General features: G+C 38.3%; 1 protein-coding gene across 2 annotated transcripts in view; it reads left to right on the top strand.

Annotated features, from left to right (window-relative positions):
* Positions 1 to 17643, top strand: part of LOC113225728 — a 48111-nt gene extending 30468 nt beyond the window's left edge. The window contains exons 9-11 of one of the 2 annotated variants that reach the window (XR_003310041.1): positions 2934 to 3158; positions 9797 to 9980; positions 17291 to 17401. Coding sequence is in view for 1 of the 2 variants with exons in the window: in XM_026458130.1 (XP_026313915.1) it covers positions 2934 to 3158; positions 17291 to 17604 (539 nt within the window). In the remaining variant the exon portion in view is untranslated. Of the gene's footprint in view, positions 1 to 2933; positions 3159 to 9796; positions 9981 to 17290 lie in introns of both variants that reach the window. The other variant, XM_026458130.1, reaches the window with a different exon arrangement.
* The last annotated feature ends 622 nt before the right edge of the window (positions 17644 to 18265 follow it).

Below are 18265 nucleotides of genomic sequence, written 5' to 3'. Positions count from 1 at the left end.
CGTTGGCCTCCTGTGCTACTCGCGCCACATATGGTATCCCAACCGGTGCGCGGTGCATCTGTATAAATTCTAATTTAAAACTTGAGGTTCTCATATGCGATGAAGTCGAGTAAATATTGTCTGTCCACCAACTCCAATCACTTAGAATTATATCTGGAAGATAAGTTGTTGTTTCATAGTTACCGTCATGTTTTTAGAAGAATTAGAAATTTCTGAATTTCCAGTAATTTTGTATATAACCAACCGTATTTAGTGACTGGGCAAGCTGAGATGAGGACACCAATCAATTGACCGTACTCCCGTATGGTACATCGGGGTAACCTCATTATTTTTTAAAGTAAGTGATAAATTTTAACGTTTTTGTAAAGGCAAACTTATACTTAAATTTTATGAGTCAAAATTGAATCTTAGAAATTTACAAACTTGACATGGTTGTAACACAGACTTCCCGTAATTAACGAAGAAGTCTGAACATTGCAATAAGTTAATGGTTGCATTAACATTATTGATGCATCGTCATAATCAGCTGTTATACAACAAATATCATCTAAATATACCAATAACTTAAATCCTTGTTGCCCAAATGTGTTACAACTTCTTTCATGATTTTGGTAAACACTTTCGATGCTGTGGATAAGCCGTATGTCAGAGCAATAAATTCATAGGTTTCAATTTCATTCGAACCACAAGGTAAATATTGAAATCTGTGGTACTTTCGGTCTGCTTCGCAGATAGATGTCAGTGAATACACCTCTTTCAATGCGAGGTATCAATTTTGAGGCAATTCGATAGTCCTCCATTTTAAAATGAGTTTTTCTTACAAATTTGTTAAAGAACGTTATGTTCAATATGAAACGTCTACTACCGTTGCGTTTTGGGGCTAAAAAAGTACTAGAAATGTATTGATGTTTTCTAGAACAGCACTTTGTCATCGCTCCCAAGTCAATTAAGTTTTTAATTGTGATATGCAATTTTTTCTATTGCTGTCTGGCGATAAACTAATGCCGGGTATTACAGACTGGTGTTGGTACCTGTTTACGTAATGGTATTGCTGGCGAAGCTGCATATTGGTTTTGCAGGTGGCTGTCGTCTAAAACAATTAACGATCTTCTTTAGAATTGAATTAGATAGGTAATTGAGTTTTAACTACTGCGTGTTTCGTTAACACTTATTAATTGCACGTATGTGGGATTTAAATTGAAATAACTCGCAGTTGATTTCTTATCGCAGTTAACTCATGGTTAACCTCAACTTAATTTTATTCTAAATGTACTTTTCTGAGAATAATATAATTATTAAAATCGGCTCGTAGTCGATTTCATTATCGCGGTTAACTCACGGTTAACCCTGACGTAAATTTATTTAAAATTAACTTTACTTATTAGCATGTAGGAACTAATATTGTTCAAATTAAAATCGATTCACAGTCGATTTCGTTATCGTGGTTAACTCGCAGTTAACCCCGACGTAATTTTATTTAAAAAAATCTTTACTTATTACCACGTAGGAATTAATATTGTTCAAATTAAAATCGACTCACAGTCCATTTCATTATCGTGTTTAACTCGCGGTTAACTTCGAGGCAGTTTTATTATAAATCATGTAAAATGCACGTATTAATATATCTGTTCGGATTTTCATCCACCCATGTTCGATTTGGTTATCGGGGATAACTCGCAGTTAACCCGATGTTTTATTAAATGTAGATTAGATTCACTTTTGCGATGTAGGAAAGCGAATATTTATTATAATTGCGGAAGTAGCAAGTAGTGCTATATGATAAAAATGAATATTTCCATTTTTTATTTTCGTTATTTATTAGCGTAACAAAAAATCTTACCTTGATCAATGTCCGACTCGTCTGATGATATTATGATCCTATGACGCCAACGACGTTTGGCATCTGTATTTTCCAAGTATTTCAGTTTACTTTTATAATATTCGATTTTTTCTGAGTTTCTTCGCTTTGACATTTTAACGGAGCTGTGGAGGTGTGCTTGTTGCCACGCACGAAAAAGAAATGAGGATAGAAAATGGTGGTTGATGCCTGATAGGGAGTGTCAACGTCAAAACATTTTTTAGTTTTCTCTAAAATCCGTGCGGTGTTGCCTAGCAAGTTAAGGAAAGTACCTGGTTAAATATTATATCGAGAATGAAGCCACGAAATATAATATTAGCTAAGATTCCTTTTGTAAAGCACATTCCGTAAACAATAAACAGAATTGTGTTACATTACGTTTGAAGTGACAAGTGTCTCCGACATATATATATATTTCCTGAGGAAGAGAGTCATAAAGAGGGAGATGGGGGCGAGAAATGGTGCCATATACACATTGACTTACAATTATATGGACGTCGGGTCCGCGCTAAAAAGTGTCCGAACTTATAGGGCGATAAAATCGTATACAGCGCGTCATTCACGCTTTAGTCTTCGTTTGTTGGACTGACAGCGAAGCAAGCAAAATTATACAGTACTGCGATGACATTACAATTTAAATTCCACGTTTTAGTTTTTTCATATTCCTTTACATGTCACTACGTTTAAATAGACTTGGGACATTTTTTTCTTTGGTTTTTGTATTAGACCCGTCGTCCATTTATTTGTAAGTCAATGCATATACATTAATTTGTGACAAATCAAACATTTCAGAACCTTTGTGACACTTTTGTGTATTCCTTGTATGACGGATCACCACTTACTAAAAATAAATTCAAGCTGAGCGTGAGTGTGTGTGCGCGCTTGGTACCGTGGAATGGTTTCCACTATATCTTTTCTCTATTTATTAATTTTTTCACTCATCATGTGTCCTGTCCAACGTTACTTATATTGTGTTATTACTTCTGGGACTTTTTTAGTCTTCGACTTGCCCGTGACTGTAGTTAGTTTCACTTTATTTTTCCTTCCTTATTTTATCTTTGTATTTGATTTGTAGCAACAATAATGGACGCCTTACAAGATAAAAAGCGAGAAATATTAGGTCCACCTATGAGCAAAAGGCGCAGGTCTTCAGTCGTCATTCGTTCGCCTTCATCCACCAGCATCGGGATACAAGGGGTACAAGATAAAGGACTGGCACCGTCACCGCCTGCAAAGTCTGTATCATCTACAACTCACATTAATGCGCCTGCAACTTCAACTACTGGGAAAAGTAATAAAGGTCAGTAGATTTAACCACTTACCTTGTCAAGTAAGTAATTTAAAAAAAATGCTTCTTTATTTTTTTAATTGTTTTTTTTTTTCATCTTAATTAATTTTGCCACCCTGCCTCCGCATGAATTAACAACACAAGCGCAACTACAGTCACAGATACCACCACCAAAAATATACCCGACACGTGTTTCGCGTCTCTGTGAGGCATCCCCAGGGGATGTTGATTGTTCGATCTTCGGCCGAAGAAAAAAAAATCAAGTTCTTAAGATGTCACGATTGGAAAATAAATCCAGGATTTTCGGATATAAATCAATTCACGCATCTAGATCAGCTGTGATATCGGTTTGTTTAAAGAAAAAGAAATATACCCGATTTAGATCCGAAATATTCCATTTTCCAATTCTGATTTTATATAGTGTTCTCTGTAATAACTTGGAACTTTTTTATATAAAAATGTAAGTGCATATTTGACCTCCATCTGTCCTGATGCAAAATGACGATAAGGTCGACGATGGAGCATGCACATCTGAATAATGCCTGTTCAAACTCGCCTTGAAAAGGTTCAAGTTATAACGTTCAGGGAACAAGTCTGCATCCAGGGAATTCCACTCCATAGCCGTTCGTCATATAAACGTGGAAGCGTAACGCGTCATGCGAATCTTAGGAATATCCGCAACATAGGGGTGCAACTCAAGCCTACGTCTAGACCCCCGGTGATGGAAAGGGGAAGGCGGAATTAAATCGTGTAATTCCATCGCACACTCTCCGTGATATACCCTGTAAAATACCTATAAGCAGGCAACTTTGCAGCGGTGTTCAAGGCTCTGTAGCTTCGCCTCTACTACTTCCGAGACTACTTGACACGCTTGTCAATTGAATCCAATGTGGCCAGTTGGTATGTGGCAGAGTCATCCCAAAGGTGGCAGCAGTACTCCATACACGACCGGACTTGTGCTTGGTACAGCCGAAGCAACTGTCCCGATCTAAAGTAACACCTCACCGTGGAAACGATGTCAAGCTTCCTTGCTGCATTTTTGGTTATGGATTCAATGTATCGAATTAGATGACAGGTCTATTCCAAGTAGGTGGAGACAATCAGCTATAGGTATGGATGTATCACGAAAAGTCGGAGTCAACTCAGGGACTCCGTTTTGTGGAAAATAAATACGCCTGCGTTTTGGTTGCGTTAAATTTGGCAAGATTGGCATCGCCCCAATCGGAGACTGCCTTGAAAGTCCAAACGGCTTACCATGGGCTCTTGACAAGACCAGACCTGGAACCCCGTTTTATATATTCTGGTGCACATAGCTGCAAACACCAATAAAGAATTCGTTATACGAATTCTGAATTCTTTACTGGTGTTTTCTGGTTAATTCCAATTACTGTATCTTTTAGTATTGTATTTAATTAATAATTTAACTTTAAACGCATGCTACATCAAATAGGGTTGGCAAATTAGGACATAAATCCGGTTCCACGGACTTTCCGGAAACCGATTTCAATAAAACTAGGTAAATAGATGTAATTCCAATAAAAAGCCGATTTTGCAGTCGGTTTTTTTAATAAAAGTTATTTTCATTGCACTTGCTCCTAAAAAGTGTCATAACATGCAGGCAAAGGCGACCGTAATGTCCTATATTATGCACACTGGCTTTTTCATTACGTTATCGCCCCATGGATTTTTTATGTCAAGATTAGGCAAACATTTTTTATGCTCGAAAAGTCTGAACGTATATGTCGCATGAACTTGAAGGATAAAAAAAAACTAAACATTTGCAATTTAACTGTTTTTTTGCTTAATTTATTTTGTGAATTCAAATTCTGCAGTATTTTTAAAATTTGGAAATTATTTATTTATTTTGTATCTAATACATTGTGACTGCATGTACCTTTAATGACGGGTTTACTTCTTTCTCTTTCACTTGCGTATTTCTCTTGCTTGCGTGAGTCGCTTCGCGCGTACGCAAAGATATGTCGCGTACGCGCAGGCAGGACTGTTCACGAGTCGCTCGCTTGCGCCTGCCGCTTGCTTTTGTGTTGCGTCTGTTTGATATCTGGCATGTTCGATATTTCCACGCAAGCAACAGGGAACGTTTGCGGAGGACAGCACCACTGGCCAATCGCAGAGCAGCAGCAGCGTCCACGCGTCCAATACAACCAAAACAAATGTAAGGTGTCGCGCATGCGCGCAAGTCTCTCCGCAACTCAAAGCCAAAGACTCGCGAACGCCTTTGCGCGGAAGGCAGATTTCCACGTCGTGTGGGTGCACACCAACGCAAGCAAGCTCAAAACGCAAGTGAAAAACTGAACCCGGCATTATAACATTTTAGTTCACGTTGTATTATCTATGGAAGAATAGCTGGCAATCTGTTTAAAAAAAACTCGCCATTTGCAAAATTCGTAAATGTTGTGTTGTGAAGCGATATTTATTCGGTAAAAACTACAGACCTCGAGTCATTAAAGCCCTCAACGTTCGGCTTCGGGTTTCTAACAAACCTTCGTTAATAATTATTTACCGTCATTATTATTCAATATACTATTTTTTCAAATTATGTTTACAACCTGTAGGTACTACTGAAATTATAATGTGACAACCAACGCTGTGAGCGACGTGTTGCCTACACGCACCTAAAAATCGCATGACGCACCTAAAAACCGAGAGTTACGATATTTGTCTTATACTATCACTGTTATTTAAACTCAAACAACATTGACTTACAATTATATGGACGTCGGGTCCGCGCTAAAAAGTGTCCGAACTTATAGGGCGTTAAAATCGTACTTATACAGAGCGTCATTCACGCTTTAGTCTTCGTTTGTTCGACTGACAGCGAAGCAAGCAAAATTAGACAGTACTGCGATGACATTACAATTTAAATTCAACGTTTTAGCATTTTCATATTCCTATACATGTCACTACGTCTAAATACTTGAGACATTTTTTTCGTGGTTTTTGTATTAGACCCGTCGTCCATTTATTTGTAAGTCAATGTCAAACAATCTTTATTTCTCTAACATGACCAAAAATGTTTGCATTACTTACAAAAAACGAACACGGAATAGTTATTTGTTATGCAAGGCTGCAAAGTTGTTATTTGACGCGAGTGCTTTTATTGAAACCTGAGCAAGCGCAGGAAGCTAAGATTGAACCACGAGCGAAGCGAAAAAATAGATTCTTGAGCGTAGCGAGACACACAATTTTTCACCTCACTATAGCGAGGAAAATGGTAGATGAAAGAAAAACAGTTGAACTATAACAAATCAATTTTAATAAACAAAATTAGCTACTACTGTCAATTTAATGTCCACAATAATAAGAATAAAATATACATACAAAAATAATGTACGACAAATCGCGTAGTTGAACGTGTCATTATGTTTTTTTACATCGAAAGAAAAAGTTAGGTGCACCACAGTCCATCGTAAAGTTCGAATTTCAAAAACCTTTTCCACGCTAGCATGGAAAAACGCTTTTTCGCGCAGATTTATAATGAAAAAGAAAACCTTTCCGAGCTAGTACCTCACTAGCTCATCTAAAAATTTGTTATTTAAGGATCGTGCGACTTCTTTCCGGCCAAGGGCTGCAAAGTAAGCTTGAAAATCCATTACTGTCCTCTTCTGTGAACTTTTAAATCTACCTACGAATAATGAACTATGTAAACAGGCAAAAGAAAAACTCATACAGCCAAATGCCAATTGTTCGTAATTGCGTGAATAAAAAAAATGTGCTTTTTTTTAAAAAAAAGGCGGTAAAATAAACTATAGTGCTTTGGTATTCTTTCCTGTTTTTTTGACCTTTTTTATATGTCCGTCACGAAAATAAGTTCTACTGAGAAGATCGATAATGAATATATAGTGATGGATACACATTCAACCACATCATCACAAGTTCAGCAGACTACTACTAAATGTGCTAGGAAAAACTATATCAAATATTACTTTTAATTTTAATTAACATTTTTAAAATTTTTCTATTATACCTCTTTAGTCTTCTATTATTTCCTAACATTGTTTGAGAAAAACACTGTATATGCCTCGGCGGGAATGGAGATTGCTTGACTCGTATTAATAAACGGCCTCGCTGGCGCTCGGCCTTGTAACTCATGCTCATTCAGCAATCCCTTCATTCCCGGCCTCTGCAATAATGTGCTATTTCTTAAGTAAGCAAATTACACTTGAAATCGGCATATTGATTAAATTCTACTGCTCATTCGTAAAGCAAATTTACATGAGAAGAATGTTCAAGAAATTCGAGTCTTTTTAACCGGCTTCAAAAAAGGAGGAAGTTCTCAATTCGACTGTATGTTCTTTTTTTTGTATGTGTGCTACGCGATAACTCCGGTATAAACCGATTTTCATGATTCTTTTTTTGTTGGAAAGGGGGTACTTACTTCCATAGTGGTCCCGTTTCATTTTGAAGAAAATCATCCACCTCGAAGGGTGGCTTTTTTATAAATAGCGCCTAACTTTAATTTAGGAGCAATTACTTTAATGGTTGATTATGCTATTTCTCCAATTCAAGGCGTTTTTCTCTCGATATACTTTGAGTAGTGAGAACCGATTTTTATTATCTCCATTGTCAAGTCCCGCATAGTGGCGAACTAGAGGATATTTCAATAAAACTTAGCAAATAGACGTAATTCCACGTACTTTTGAGGTCGGTTTTTTTTAGTACTCTGTACTGAGATAATGACTTAACAAAGTGTAATCTAAAACCGAAAGGAGACACGAAGTGTCGATACCACGTTATAAAACTTATTAGAATGATACTAAACTTATCTCTTTGTAAATATTATAGTATGAAACTGTGGACCCCTATCAGCTTCATCACTCTCGTTATACATTTTCTAGGAAACGTCCTTACTTTTCCTGATTCCTGAAAGAGGCGTCAAGGCGATGACGTCGAGTTGCGGACACCAGCCCGTTATACCAAGTACAAAGTACTATAATATTGGTGTCTAAATTACTTAAATCTCCTATTGTAAGCTATTTCTCGCTCTTTGACAATTTACTCACTATTCATGTCAGATCTCCCGACCTTGGCATATTCTATCGTACTGATAGTATCTCCGCATTTTGCTATTCGTTTTTCCTATGCTAATTACGTACTATTTCATCAATTTCACTTTATAAACATACTTATTTCGTATTTAATATTTTTATAAGTGACATTGATTGACAGATCTGTTACTCCTCTACAATCTATTCTTCCATAGATTATCCTGTAAATTACTCTTCCTTTGATATGCAATCTTAGCAGTAGAATCGTTTCTGCTTCTGGCAGCTCACATTTAGGTCCTCATTTCAAATTCAAAATTGGCTATTCGAATTTCGATGATCTATTTCTCACTGATTACCAAACCTTCATCATTCTTGTACCGACCTTGGAGGCATCTGGTCACTAGATCTAGTAAATATACGAAGTCTCACCTTTTCGAAGCCTGGCTTTACTTCTACCGCGCTTACGCGCCTGCCTGATGATCAGTTCCTCGATTGCCTCACGCTAAACCTGGTCTTTACGTTTACGCTCCTCATACCTGGACTGTGTGCCTCACCTTCACCAAGCGAGTTTGGAGTGGCAAGAGTAACTGAAGCCGACGCTCAAGATGAAGTAGAACTCCACCTCCGAGTACAAAGTGATATAATCCACTGCTGCACTACCACCGCCGTCTCGTCGTCATTCCTCGCTGCCCCCTGGTTCCGCTCTACAGCCGCTATCCAGCTTACAACCTCGCTGCTTTTCGGCTCGGCACCTCTGTCTTCAGCCACCAACAGTCGGTAAGGGTGCTGGTGAAATTACAGGCACATGGGACTTGTCAACTTATGTCTCAGGGTGACGGGCGCAGTGGCAGTACCCCTCAGATTCGACACGTGCCAGCTGTAGGTCTCGAAAACCCATCTGAGCTCAGTCCGCCATTTTCGCTTTGTATGGTATGGTTGTGTCATCCTTTCGTGCAAATTCTCTAAAATCCTAGAAAAATGGCTTATAGTGCTGTTTTGGAGTACAAAAGTGATAGCCGCACCAAAAATATTACCCGTGGTGGTATTCATACCATCGGAAAGTCTTACTTCAATATATTTTCAATTTTCTTACAAGAAACGAAAGTAAAGCTTAGACTTCTGCAATATGGTCGCTTCTTTTTTTGGAGAACTAAATTAATAACTCCAATTCGTCGTCGTTCAGCAATTAACCGCTAGATGGCAGTACATTGATTGAAATTTCAATATAATATCAAAATGTCGTAACTTGCAATAATAGGTATTGATTGTATTGAACTTTTAACGATATGCCAACAGGGTAAAGTTTAAATTACATTAACAATCCAGCTATCTGACCAATCAATATCAAGATTTTATAGTGTTTCAAATGAAGAATGTATGAGTTTTGGCGACATCGGTTCTCATGGTAATCGAGGCTTATAGCACTTCCATTGTTTTTTTTCTTCCGTACGGTGACTTATGGGCTAACTCAAAACTGCCGATAGATGCGTTTTGTGCCCCGCGATAAGTATTCACGTTACAGGCCTCTGGTGACCTGCTTACCGAAGCCGCACTACTCAGTAATGCAACTTGAGCACGCAACTCACTGATGGTATTGTCCGAGGCCTCCAATTTACAGTGAACTTCAGCAAGGCTCACTTTTAGGGACGTGATATCCTTCAGCAGCCTGATGACGTCAACGTGGTCGCACGTGACAGGGGGCAGCTCCTTCGTCACGAAAGCAGGCACGTTGTCTGGGTCGGTCTCCTTTAACAACGTGATGATGTCCTAGAGACTTCGCTCCTCCATCCCTCCGGTGAGATGGCATCTGCTCGGCAAATAATACATGGTACCTTTAGTATAAAGTTTTTGTTTCACTATAGTTTTAAACTTCGTGAATGGCAAATTTTGAATATCAACCAGAATCTTATTAGAGAAGCGTAGTTGCTGTATTTATAATACTAAGCAACGGATCCTATACAGAGATGGGCAGTGGGTTAAAACCCAATCAATCCGCCCGGGGTTTAACCGGGTTTTTGCCGCAGTGCCAGGTTTTAACCCATTTCTGCCCAAAGCTGTGGGCGAAATTTGATAGAATTCCATATTTATTATATATTACATATTTATTAAGTATATTACAAAATTTGATGTAAAAAATCTTTTGCAACAAAAAAGTGGCAACGATCTACATAATACTTACCTTGTAATCCTCTGGACATCGAGTATATAACCAAAAATAGAGACGAAATAAGGGCCATCCATCCCTGGCAACTCAAAAGGCAAATGGGCCCTTAATCACTTTTAAATATCAACTCTCGTTTGCGCTGAAATCACAAATTAGAAAGCTGAACAGCGCCAACAACTGACCTGTGCGTACGTCTCCGTATATTCCAATAATATTCTGTATTTATTGTAATAAAGAGAATATCTCCAACTATGAGGGTCTGTTCCATTCGGTAGTGTGGGAAACACGGCAAAACATCTAATTACAAAACAAACGGAATCACATTACATCGGTAATTAAATATTAAGTATGTAATTTTTCAATTGTCGTCATTTATAGCAAAGCTCACGTTAAACTGGTCGATTTGAAGTGAAACAATTGACGACGCTCGTCAATTCTTTCAAATTCGGGCTGGCCAATCGGAGCGCAGTTGTCACCGTAATGATCTGGCCGAATAGGTTTCAAACAAATTAAATGACATTTTTCTCTATTTCTGGTCATTTTTTTTTAAATTTATTGGTTCACCAACAACTGCTTACACTAAAACTACAGCTAGATAAATATATAACATTGTTTAAAGGCTGAGTGCAACAGTTATTTACTGGTAAACACCTCATGCCATAACTGAAAACTCGTAATTAAGTACCTATATTAAGATTAAAGAATAATAAATAAATAATGTCTAACCATTTAACAGTAAAAAGAAACAAAAGAAAACAGAAACAAAAAACACATGACCACTTATACTACCTACTTATTTAACAATTTATTGTGAACAAGCAGACGAAACTTGCTTAGTGAGATTTGGTGTATATCACAATGATGACTGATTTCATTGAGTAGATTGGACAGTCTGGGTACAGGTGAATTTGTACCTAAGACGGTGCGCCGCAACGGAGGATGAAGAGGTGTAATGGGGTGACGGGGTAATCTCGGTGGGATACGGTAATTGAAAAGAGAAAGCAATTGAGGGCAATTTATGTGGTTACGCAGAATTTTAAAGAGAAATAGAAAATCAAGGAATTTTCTCCGGTCGTCCAGGGACATCAATTTGAAATAACGTAATCTGTCAGCATATGAAAAGCTTTTTTTGGCTTTGCCGATCGAGAAAGCAAGATACCACATGAAACGCCTCTGTATTCGCTCCAATCGCAACCAATGAACGGCGAAATGAGGCCACCACACCACACTACAGTACTCTAATGTGCTACGAACTACACTTTGGAACAATAGTATTTTTGTTTTAACATTTTTAAAATCCTTGGTGTTTCTCATAACAAATCCTAACATTCTAGACGCGCGCTTAATTACATTTTCTATGTGTGGGACAAAAGTTAACTTTTTATCATACAAAACTCCGAGGTTTCTAATTTTATCACATTCCTGAACTAAATGGTTGCCAATGTAGTATTTAGAGGGTATAATATTAAATTTGAGACAAAATTTTCCAAAAAAACATTTAGCAGAGTTAAGCTTCATACCGTTATCTCCACACCATACAACTAGCCGGTCCAGGTCTTCTTGAAGCAGCTGTACATCGTTTATAGTATTTATTACCCTGGCAAATTTGAGATCATCAGCGTACATAAATAACTTCGAAAACCTAAAGCAGTCAGGTATATCATTTATAAAGATATTAAATAATAGGCGACCCAAATGCGATCCCTGTGGAACACCCGATGCTACGTTTCTAGGCCCTGATTGATAGCCGTTAATTACTACACAGAAAGATCGATCCGTTAAATAGGACATGAGCCAATCAAGAAACTTCCCCGAGAAGCCATATGCATATAACTTTTTTTAAAGTATTTTGTGCGGCACGCAGTCGAAAGCTTTGCTGAAGTCTGTCCCACTCCTTCATCCAACTCCTTCCCTGAGTCTAAAGCTTCGACCAGATTTTCATTAAATGTGACTAGATTGGTGCAAGTAGAACGGGCACTAACAAAACCATGTTGAAAGTTGCTAAGATAAAAATTAAAATGTCTACGAATATGCGTGCAAAGGAGAGATTCCAAAATCTTGGCAAATATACACAAAATCGATATTGGCCTATAATTCGTTGTTAGGCTATTATCACCCGACTTGTAAATAGGAACGACTTTAGCTCTTTTCCAAATATAAGGGAACATACCAGTAGCTAAAGATTTATTGTATATTAAATAAAGAGGTTGGGCCAACTGCGACGCACAAGAAGTAATAAACAGAGGTGTTATTGATGAAATAACACCCCTAGGCCCGGCTCCCTTATTTTTATCTAGTGTTTTAAGAGTTCTTTCAATAGTTTCTAGTTCTATTAATGGTACATCAAAACCCTGACTATTTATTTCCATGAATTTTAGAGATGACGATTCCTCTATACAGCAATTTCCCCCCAAAATATTGCCACCTGTAAAATCACAAATACTAGAAAAATTAGACGCAAATAATTCACAGACTTCAGCAACATCAGATGTTTTATAAGAACCATCAGTCATAGAAATGGGGTATGTACTAGATCCACCACGCTTAGCTTTTACATGTGCCCAAAACAATTTGGGATTCGCTCTCAATTGACTCTCCAACCTTTCTAAATGCTTTTTATGACATTCTCTGTCATATACTCGATGCCTGTGGATTCTCACTATTAAAAGCATTTGTGTTCTGTGAACAGCGTGCGGTTAGGTATTTATGTGGTGGTAGTGTCTGTCAAAGTAGTGTGTGGTGGCGTATGTAGCAAATACCAACCGCCTGCTGTGTGTAGGTCAAGATAAAAAACTACCCTATTGAACCTAACGTTGAGACCTCAAGAACCGTCCGTGCGATTTATTTAGTATAACCCTACAACCTAACGGTGTGTAGCCTAACTTAACTTAAAATATATAGATGGAGAATATATACAAGATATGAACGGGAAGTCTGTCACCAGGAGATCTAAGGTGACAAACGGAAGTTTTGTAGGAGGTACGGAAGTACACGTCGTGCAATGTGTACTGGAATTCTCACTGCCAGTCCAGCAGACTCACAAGACCGATCTACTGATGGCCAAGTGTGCCTTGGCCACAGTGATAGGAGTTGCGGGTAGTAGTACGTCACTAAGCAGGAGTTGAATTAAAATCAGATGGTAGTTGTTGACTGAGTATATTTCAATTCTTACTGACTATTCATACAATGTTTATTACTAAAGTACCGGCACGGTATGATGGCCGTTTTGACGTTTGTCCACTCATCAAGTTTCGTATTAATTCATAACTGCGTCGACGGTACTGATTGATGTACATTGTTGTCAGTGACAAGCAGAAAAATTTGTGGATTGTATTATGAGAAGGAGATATTTAAAATAACTAAATACTGGATTGGACTTCTTGGTTTTAATGATTACGAACATATAAAGATTACAGTCTTCACCTTAGAATTTTTAGTAATAATCTGTGTGGAGCAAGTGCTGTTTCCCGCCTTTAAGCCCTCTTGATATCTATCAATCAGGTTACCACACCAAGCAAGAAACAGCCTGCGTATAATTATCACAACCGTTTCCAAATCTTATTTAATTATATATTTTGGTAGACAGTACAGTTACTGTATAGCAAAATACACAAATTTATACAAATAAGTTACTACTATTTATGTACAATTTATAGAGATGTCTTGTAAATGCTAATACAATCGAGAAACAGCACGCGGTACACTAGTCACAACATCCGTTTCCGAATGTCATAATTATGTATTTTGCTAAATAATTCATAATTCATTTATTTCATTCTAGTACAAACATAACATTGCTAACAGAATATATCTAGACGCAATAGTTGCTGAAGTCCTAATACATTATAAATTAAAATAAGGTAAAGTTATAGTACAAGCAATAACACATTGTTCGTAAATAGTAAACAAATTCATGTCAAGGTAATACCGAAAATTATAAAGTAAAACGTCATGAAGTAAAATTAATAAAACGTCAGATTAAAAATTAAAATTATAGTGAAGCTAAACTTGAATACTGTTGGGTCTGGTCAATAATTCGAGGTAGGGTCCCGTGGAGAATACAAATTTAGACTCTGAACAATTGAATAGGTCTATCGAGGAGTCGGAGATAAGCAGCTGATTAATTATTTTAAGCGCCCGAGGCAAAAATAGTACAATTACTTCCTGTATCGCAAAATACTCGAATTTACGCAAACAAATTACTAATATTAATGTACAATATTATAAAGATGTTTCAGGAAAGCTAACAGTAGAATTTTACGACACATCGGCATTTGTTTTACGAAATTGAAAAAAATGAAATCTAATACCATCATCGAGTATATAACCAGAGATAGAAACGAAATGTCATTTAATTTGTTTCAAAACTATTCTGCCATATCATTACTGTGACAACTGCGCTCCGATTGGCGAGCCCGAGTTCGAAACAATTGACGGGTGTCGTCAACTGTTTCACTTCAAATCGACCAGTTAACTTGAGCTGTGCTATAATGGACGAAAATTGCAAAATTGCATATTTAATATTTAATTACCGATGAAATGTGATTCCGTTTGTTTTGTAATTAGATGTTTTGCTGTTTCTCCACACCACCGAATAGAACAGCACGGCATTGTTAGAGATATTATCTTTATTACAATAAATACAGAATATTTTTTGGAGATGTACACACAGGTCAGTAGCTGGCCTGTCTATATTTCAGTGCAAACTAGAGTTGATATTTATAAGAGCTGTATCGCTAATGTGTTACCAGGAATATATGGCCGTTATTTCGTCTCTATTTCTGGTTATATACTCGATGAATACCATCGTCACTTGTGGGATCGCTGGCCAGCACAACTTCTACCTCCGGCAGACTCGCGTCAAAGCTCAATGCAAAACAAAGCAGTTTCGGATTAACGATATACTTATTAAGTAAACATTTTTAATGATTTTTTCATCAGCTACCCCTTGCAATATTAGTTATAAATCTAAAAACTTATAGATGCGACTCATATTCGATTATATTTTTCGATAATGAATTGAGATTTGACCTCACTTTTGTAATCTGTCAAAACGGCCATCATAGCGTGCAGGTAAATTAAAACAGAATTTTCTTAGTGTGCTACGTGTTGGTTGCGGACGAAGCTCTTTCTGTTAATTAGTTAATTATGTTACGATTGTTGCCTGCTGATGAGGCCATTTTTTCGTGACAGATTAGATGTATGTAACGATCTTGCGTTTTATTGTTAAACGCATGATGTTCAAAGTTGAACAACGTCCCTTTCGTATCAGCTCCGAATCCGAGAAATGACCGTCGGAAAGGTCACAATTGTTTAGAAATGTGTACAAGCGATATTCGTATTTTTTCGGATTCGGATTCTCCGTCCGACATCCGTCCGAAACAATTACTACCAAATAAGCAATACTTACTCACACTTGCGATTTGCAGATGACATAGTCCTAATGGCAGAATCGCTGGAGGAACTGGATCAGATGCTGAACAGCCTAGCATCCGCCTCGCGGCGGATTGGTCTCGGCATGAACTTTGATAAAACCAAAGTCATGATCAATGACCACATTGATCCGAGACCCATCTGCGTCAATGGCCACCTTCTTGAAGTTGTTTCCGAATACACTTACCTCGGGCAGATTCTGCAGTTAGGTAGAAATAACTTCAAGAAGGAGGCCAGGAGGAGGATTCAGCTTGGCTGGGCAGCGTTTGGGAAGCTACGTCGAGTCTTTTCATCACCCATCCCGCAGAGCTTGAAAACAAAGGTTTTCAACCAGTGCGTCCTACCAGTTCTAACGTACGGAGCTGAGTCGTGGACACTCACGATACGGCTAGTCCACCAGTTTAAAGTCGCTTAGCGAGCTATGGAACGAGCTATGCTCGGAGTTTCTCTGAAAGATAAACTCCGTAATGAGGTTATCAGACAGAGAACCAAAGTGATCGACATAGCTCTTCGGATAAGCAAGCTGAAGTGGCAGTGGGCTGGACATATTTGCTGAAGAACCGACAACCGCTGGGGTAAACGAGTTCTTGAGTGGAGACCACGACTTGGCAAACGTAGTGTGGGACGCCCTCCAGCTAGATGGAGTGACGATCTGCGGAAGATTGCTGGCAGGAAATGGATGCGTCAAGCCGAGAACAGGGCGAAATGGCGTGCATTAGGGGAGGCCTATGTCCAGCAGTGGACTGCCATAGGCTGATGATGATGATGATGAAGCAATACTTGACCAAATGAAAAGACGCGAATGAAGCTTCATACTGGATACTTGTCTTTTAATTTTGTCGAATATTACTTATTTGACATAATTGTTTCGGACAGATGTCGGACGGGGATCGAAAGTAGTCCCCTCGAATAGAAGTTAGTGCACAAGCGACATCTGATATGGTTCAGAGTTTTCTAAATTTATATAGTCTCGTATTCGGAACAAATGCGAATCGAAAGAAGTGCGCTTATATACAATTTTTTGTATCGGTTATTTCAATACGATTTTCAAAAGAATCGATTCAACAGAAAGGCAAATCGAGTCGTCTAGATAAAGCAGATAAAGAAAGCAATACAATACAATAACATTTTGTAATAATGTAATTAAACTTGAACAAAACTCAATTTACAACAAATATACTCCCGGACACATAATTCAGCCACCTCGTAGTTTTGTCGTAAAGGGCTAGAATACAAAAATGGTGATAGCATCGAAGAAAAAGTTTTCCCCGGTTTTGCAAGTCCAAACTCCCAACAAGGACTTATGGAAAAGACGTTTAATATACTAGTTTCAAAATTGCATTATAGTTTTTGATCAATCAAACATGCGTGGTGGCTCGAATTATGTGTCCGGAAGTGTATTTAGTTCTAAATACCTTTTACAACTAAATACACTTTGCACACTTTACAACTAAAAACCCCGGGTTAAAACTCGAGCGCTTGCCTGTCTCTGGTCCTAGCTATCAGAATAAATAAGTAATATTATTACTATTACATTTCAGGTATACTACGTGAGTCTACGAGTGCATCTCGATTGAGTGGGCAAAAGGATAAGAAACAATTGAGTGGGCAAAAGGATAAGAAACAATTGAGTGGGCAACGTTTGAGCGGGCAACGTTTAAGCGGGCAACGTTTGAGCGCGCAAAGTTTGAGCGGGCACCGTTTGAGCGGGCATCGTTTGAGTGGGCACCGTTTGAGCGGGCACCGTTTGAGCGGGCACCGTTTGAGCGGGCAACGCTTGAGCGGGCAACGTTTAAGTGGCCAAAAATCCAGTTCGCAAACTGGACAAAAAGGAGGATCAAAGCCAAAGCGTTAGATTTAGGAGAGAAATGTCTGTAAGTGAGAGGTAAAGGATTTTGTCTTTTAAGCCGGGTACTCATTAGCGAGCTGTAACTGTAAGGGCGCGTTCCCATTATGTCGTGACTCACATAGTAGTGCAGTTTAAGTGTCGTGGCTTGTATATTTAAATGAAGTTGTTCACACATAGAACAACACAATTAACTGATGTTCACGACTTTTTTGACTTTACGACGACAGACTGTCGTGACAATGGGAAGGGCTGGAACGACAGTCGTCAGGCGATAAATAAAACGTCACGATAAAAATGTGACGACAGATAATCGCAGCTTCAAACGATCCTGTCATGAACCGATAAATTGTCGCCACGATCTAGTGGGAACAGCTAGACACGACAGTCATTCAACGATAAAATTAACCTTACTTTACCTATTTCTGCCGCCAAGCAGTAATGTCAGCATTACTGTTTTCCAGGTTTGAAGCGTCATTGTGCTGGTGAAAGTACAGGCACATGGGACTTGTCAACTTATGTCTCAGGGTGATGGGCGCAGTGACAGTGCCCCTCAGATCTTTGCGTTTTAAAGCTATATTTGGCACTGCAACTGTTATGGACAGGCGTGTAGCTTACTGTCAGGCGCACGACTTATTCGTCCCGTCACTTATAAAATGATATTATAAAA

This window comes from Hyposmocoma kahamanoa, unplaced genomic scaffold (assembly GCF_003589595.1).
Source record: "Hyposmocoma kahamanoa isolate Upper Pololo Valley unplaced genomic scaffold, ASM358959v1 170, whole genome shotgun sequence".
In the NCBI taxonomy this organism is placed as follows: Eukaryota; Metazoa; Arthropoda; class Insecta; order Lepidoptera; family Cosmopterigidae; genus Hyposmocoma; species Hyposmocoma kahamanoa.
This window is presented reverse-complemented; position numbering and strand designations above follow the sequence as displayed.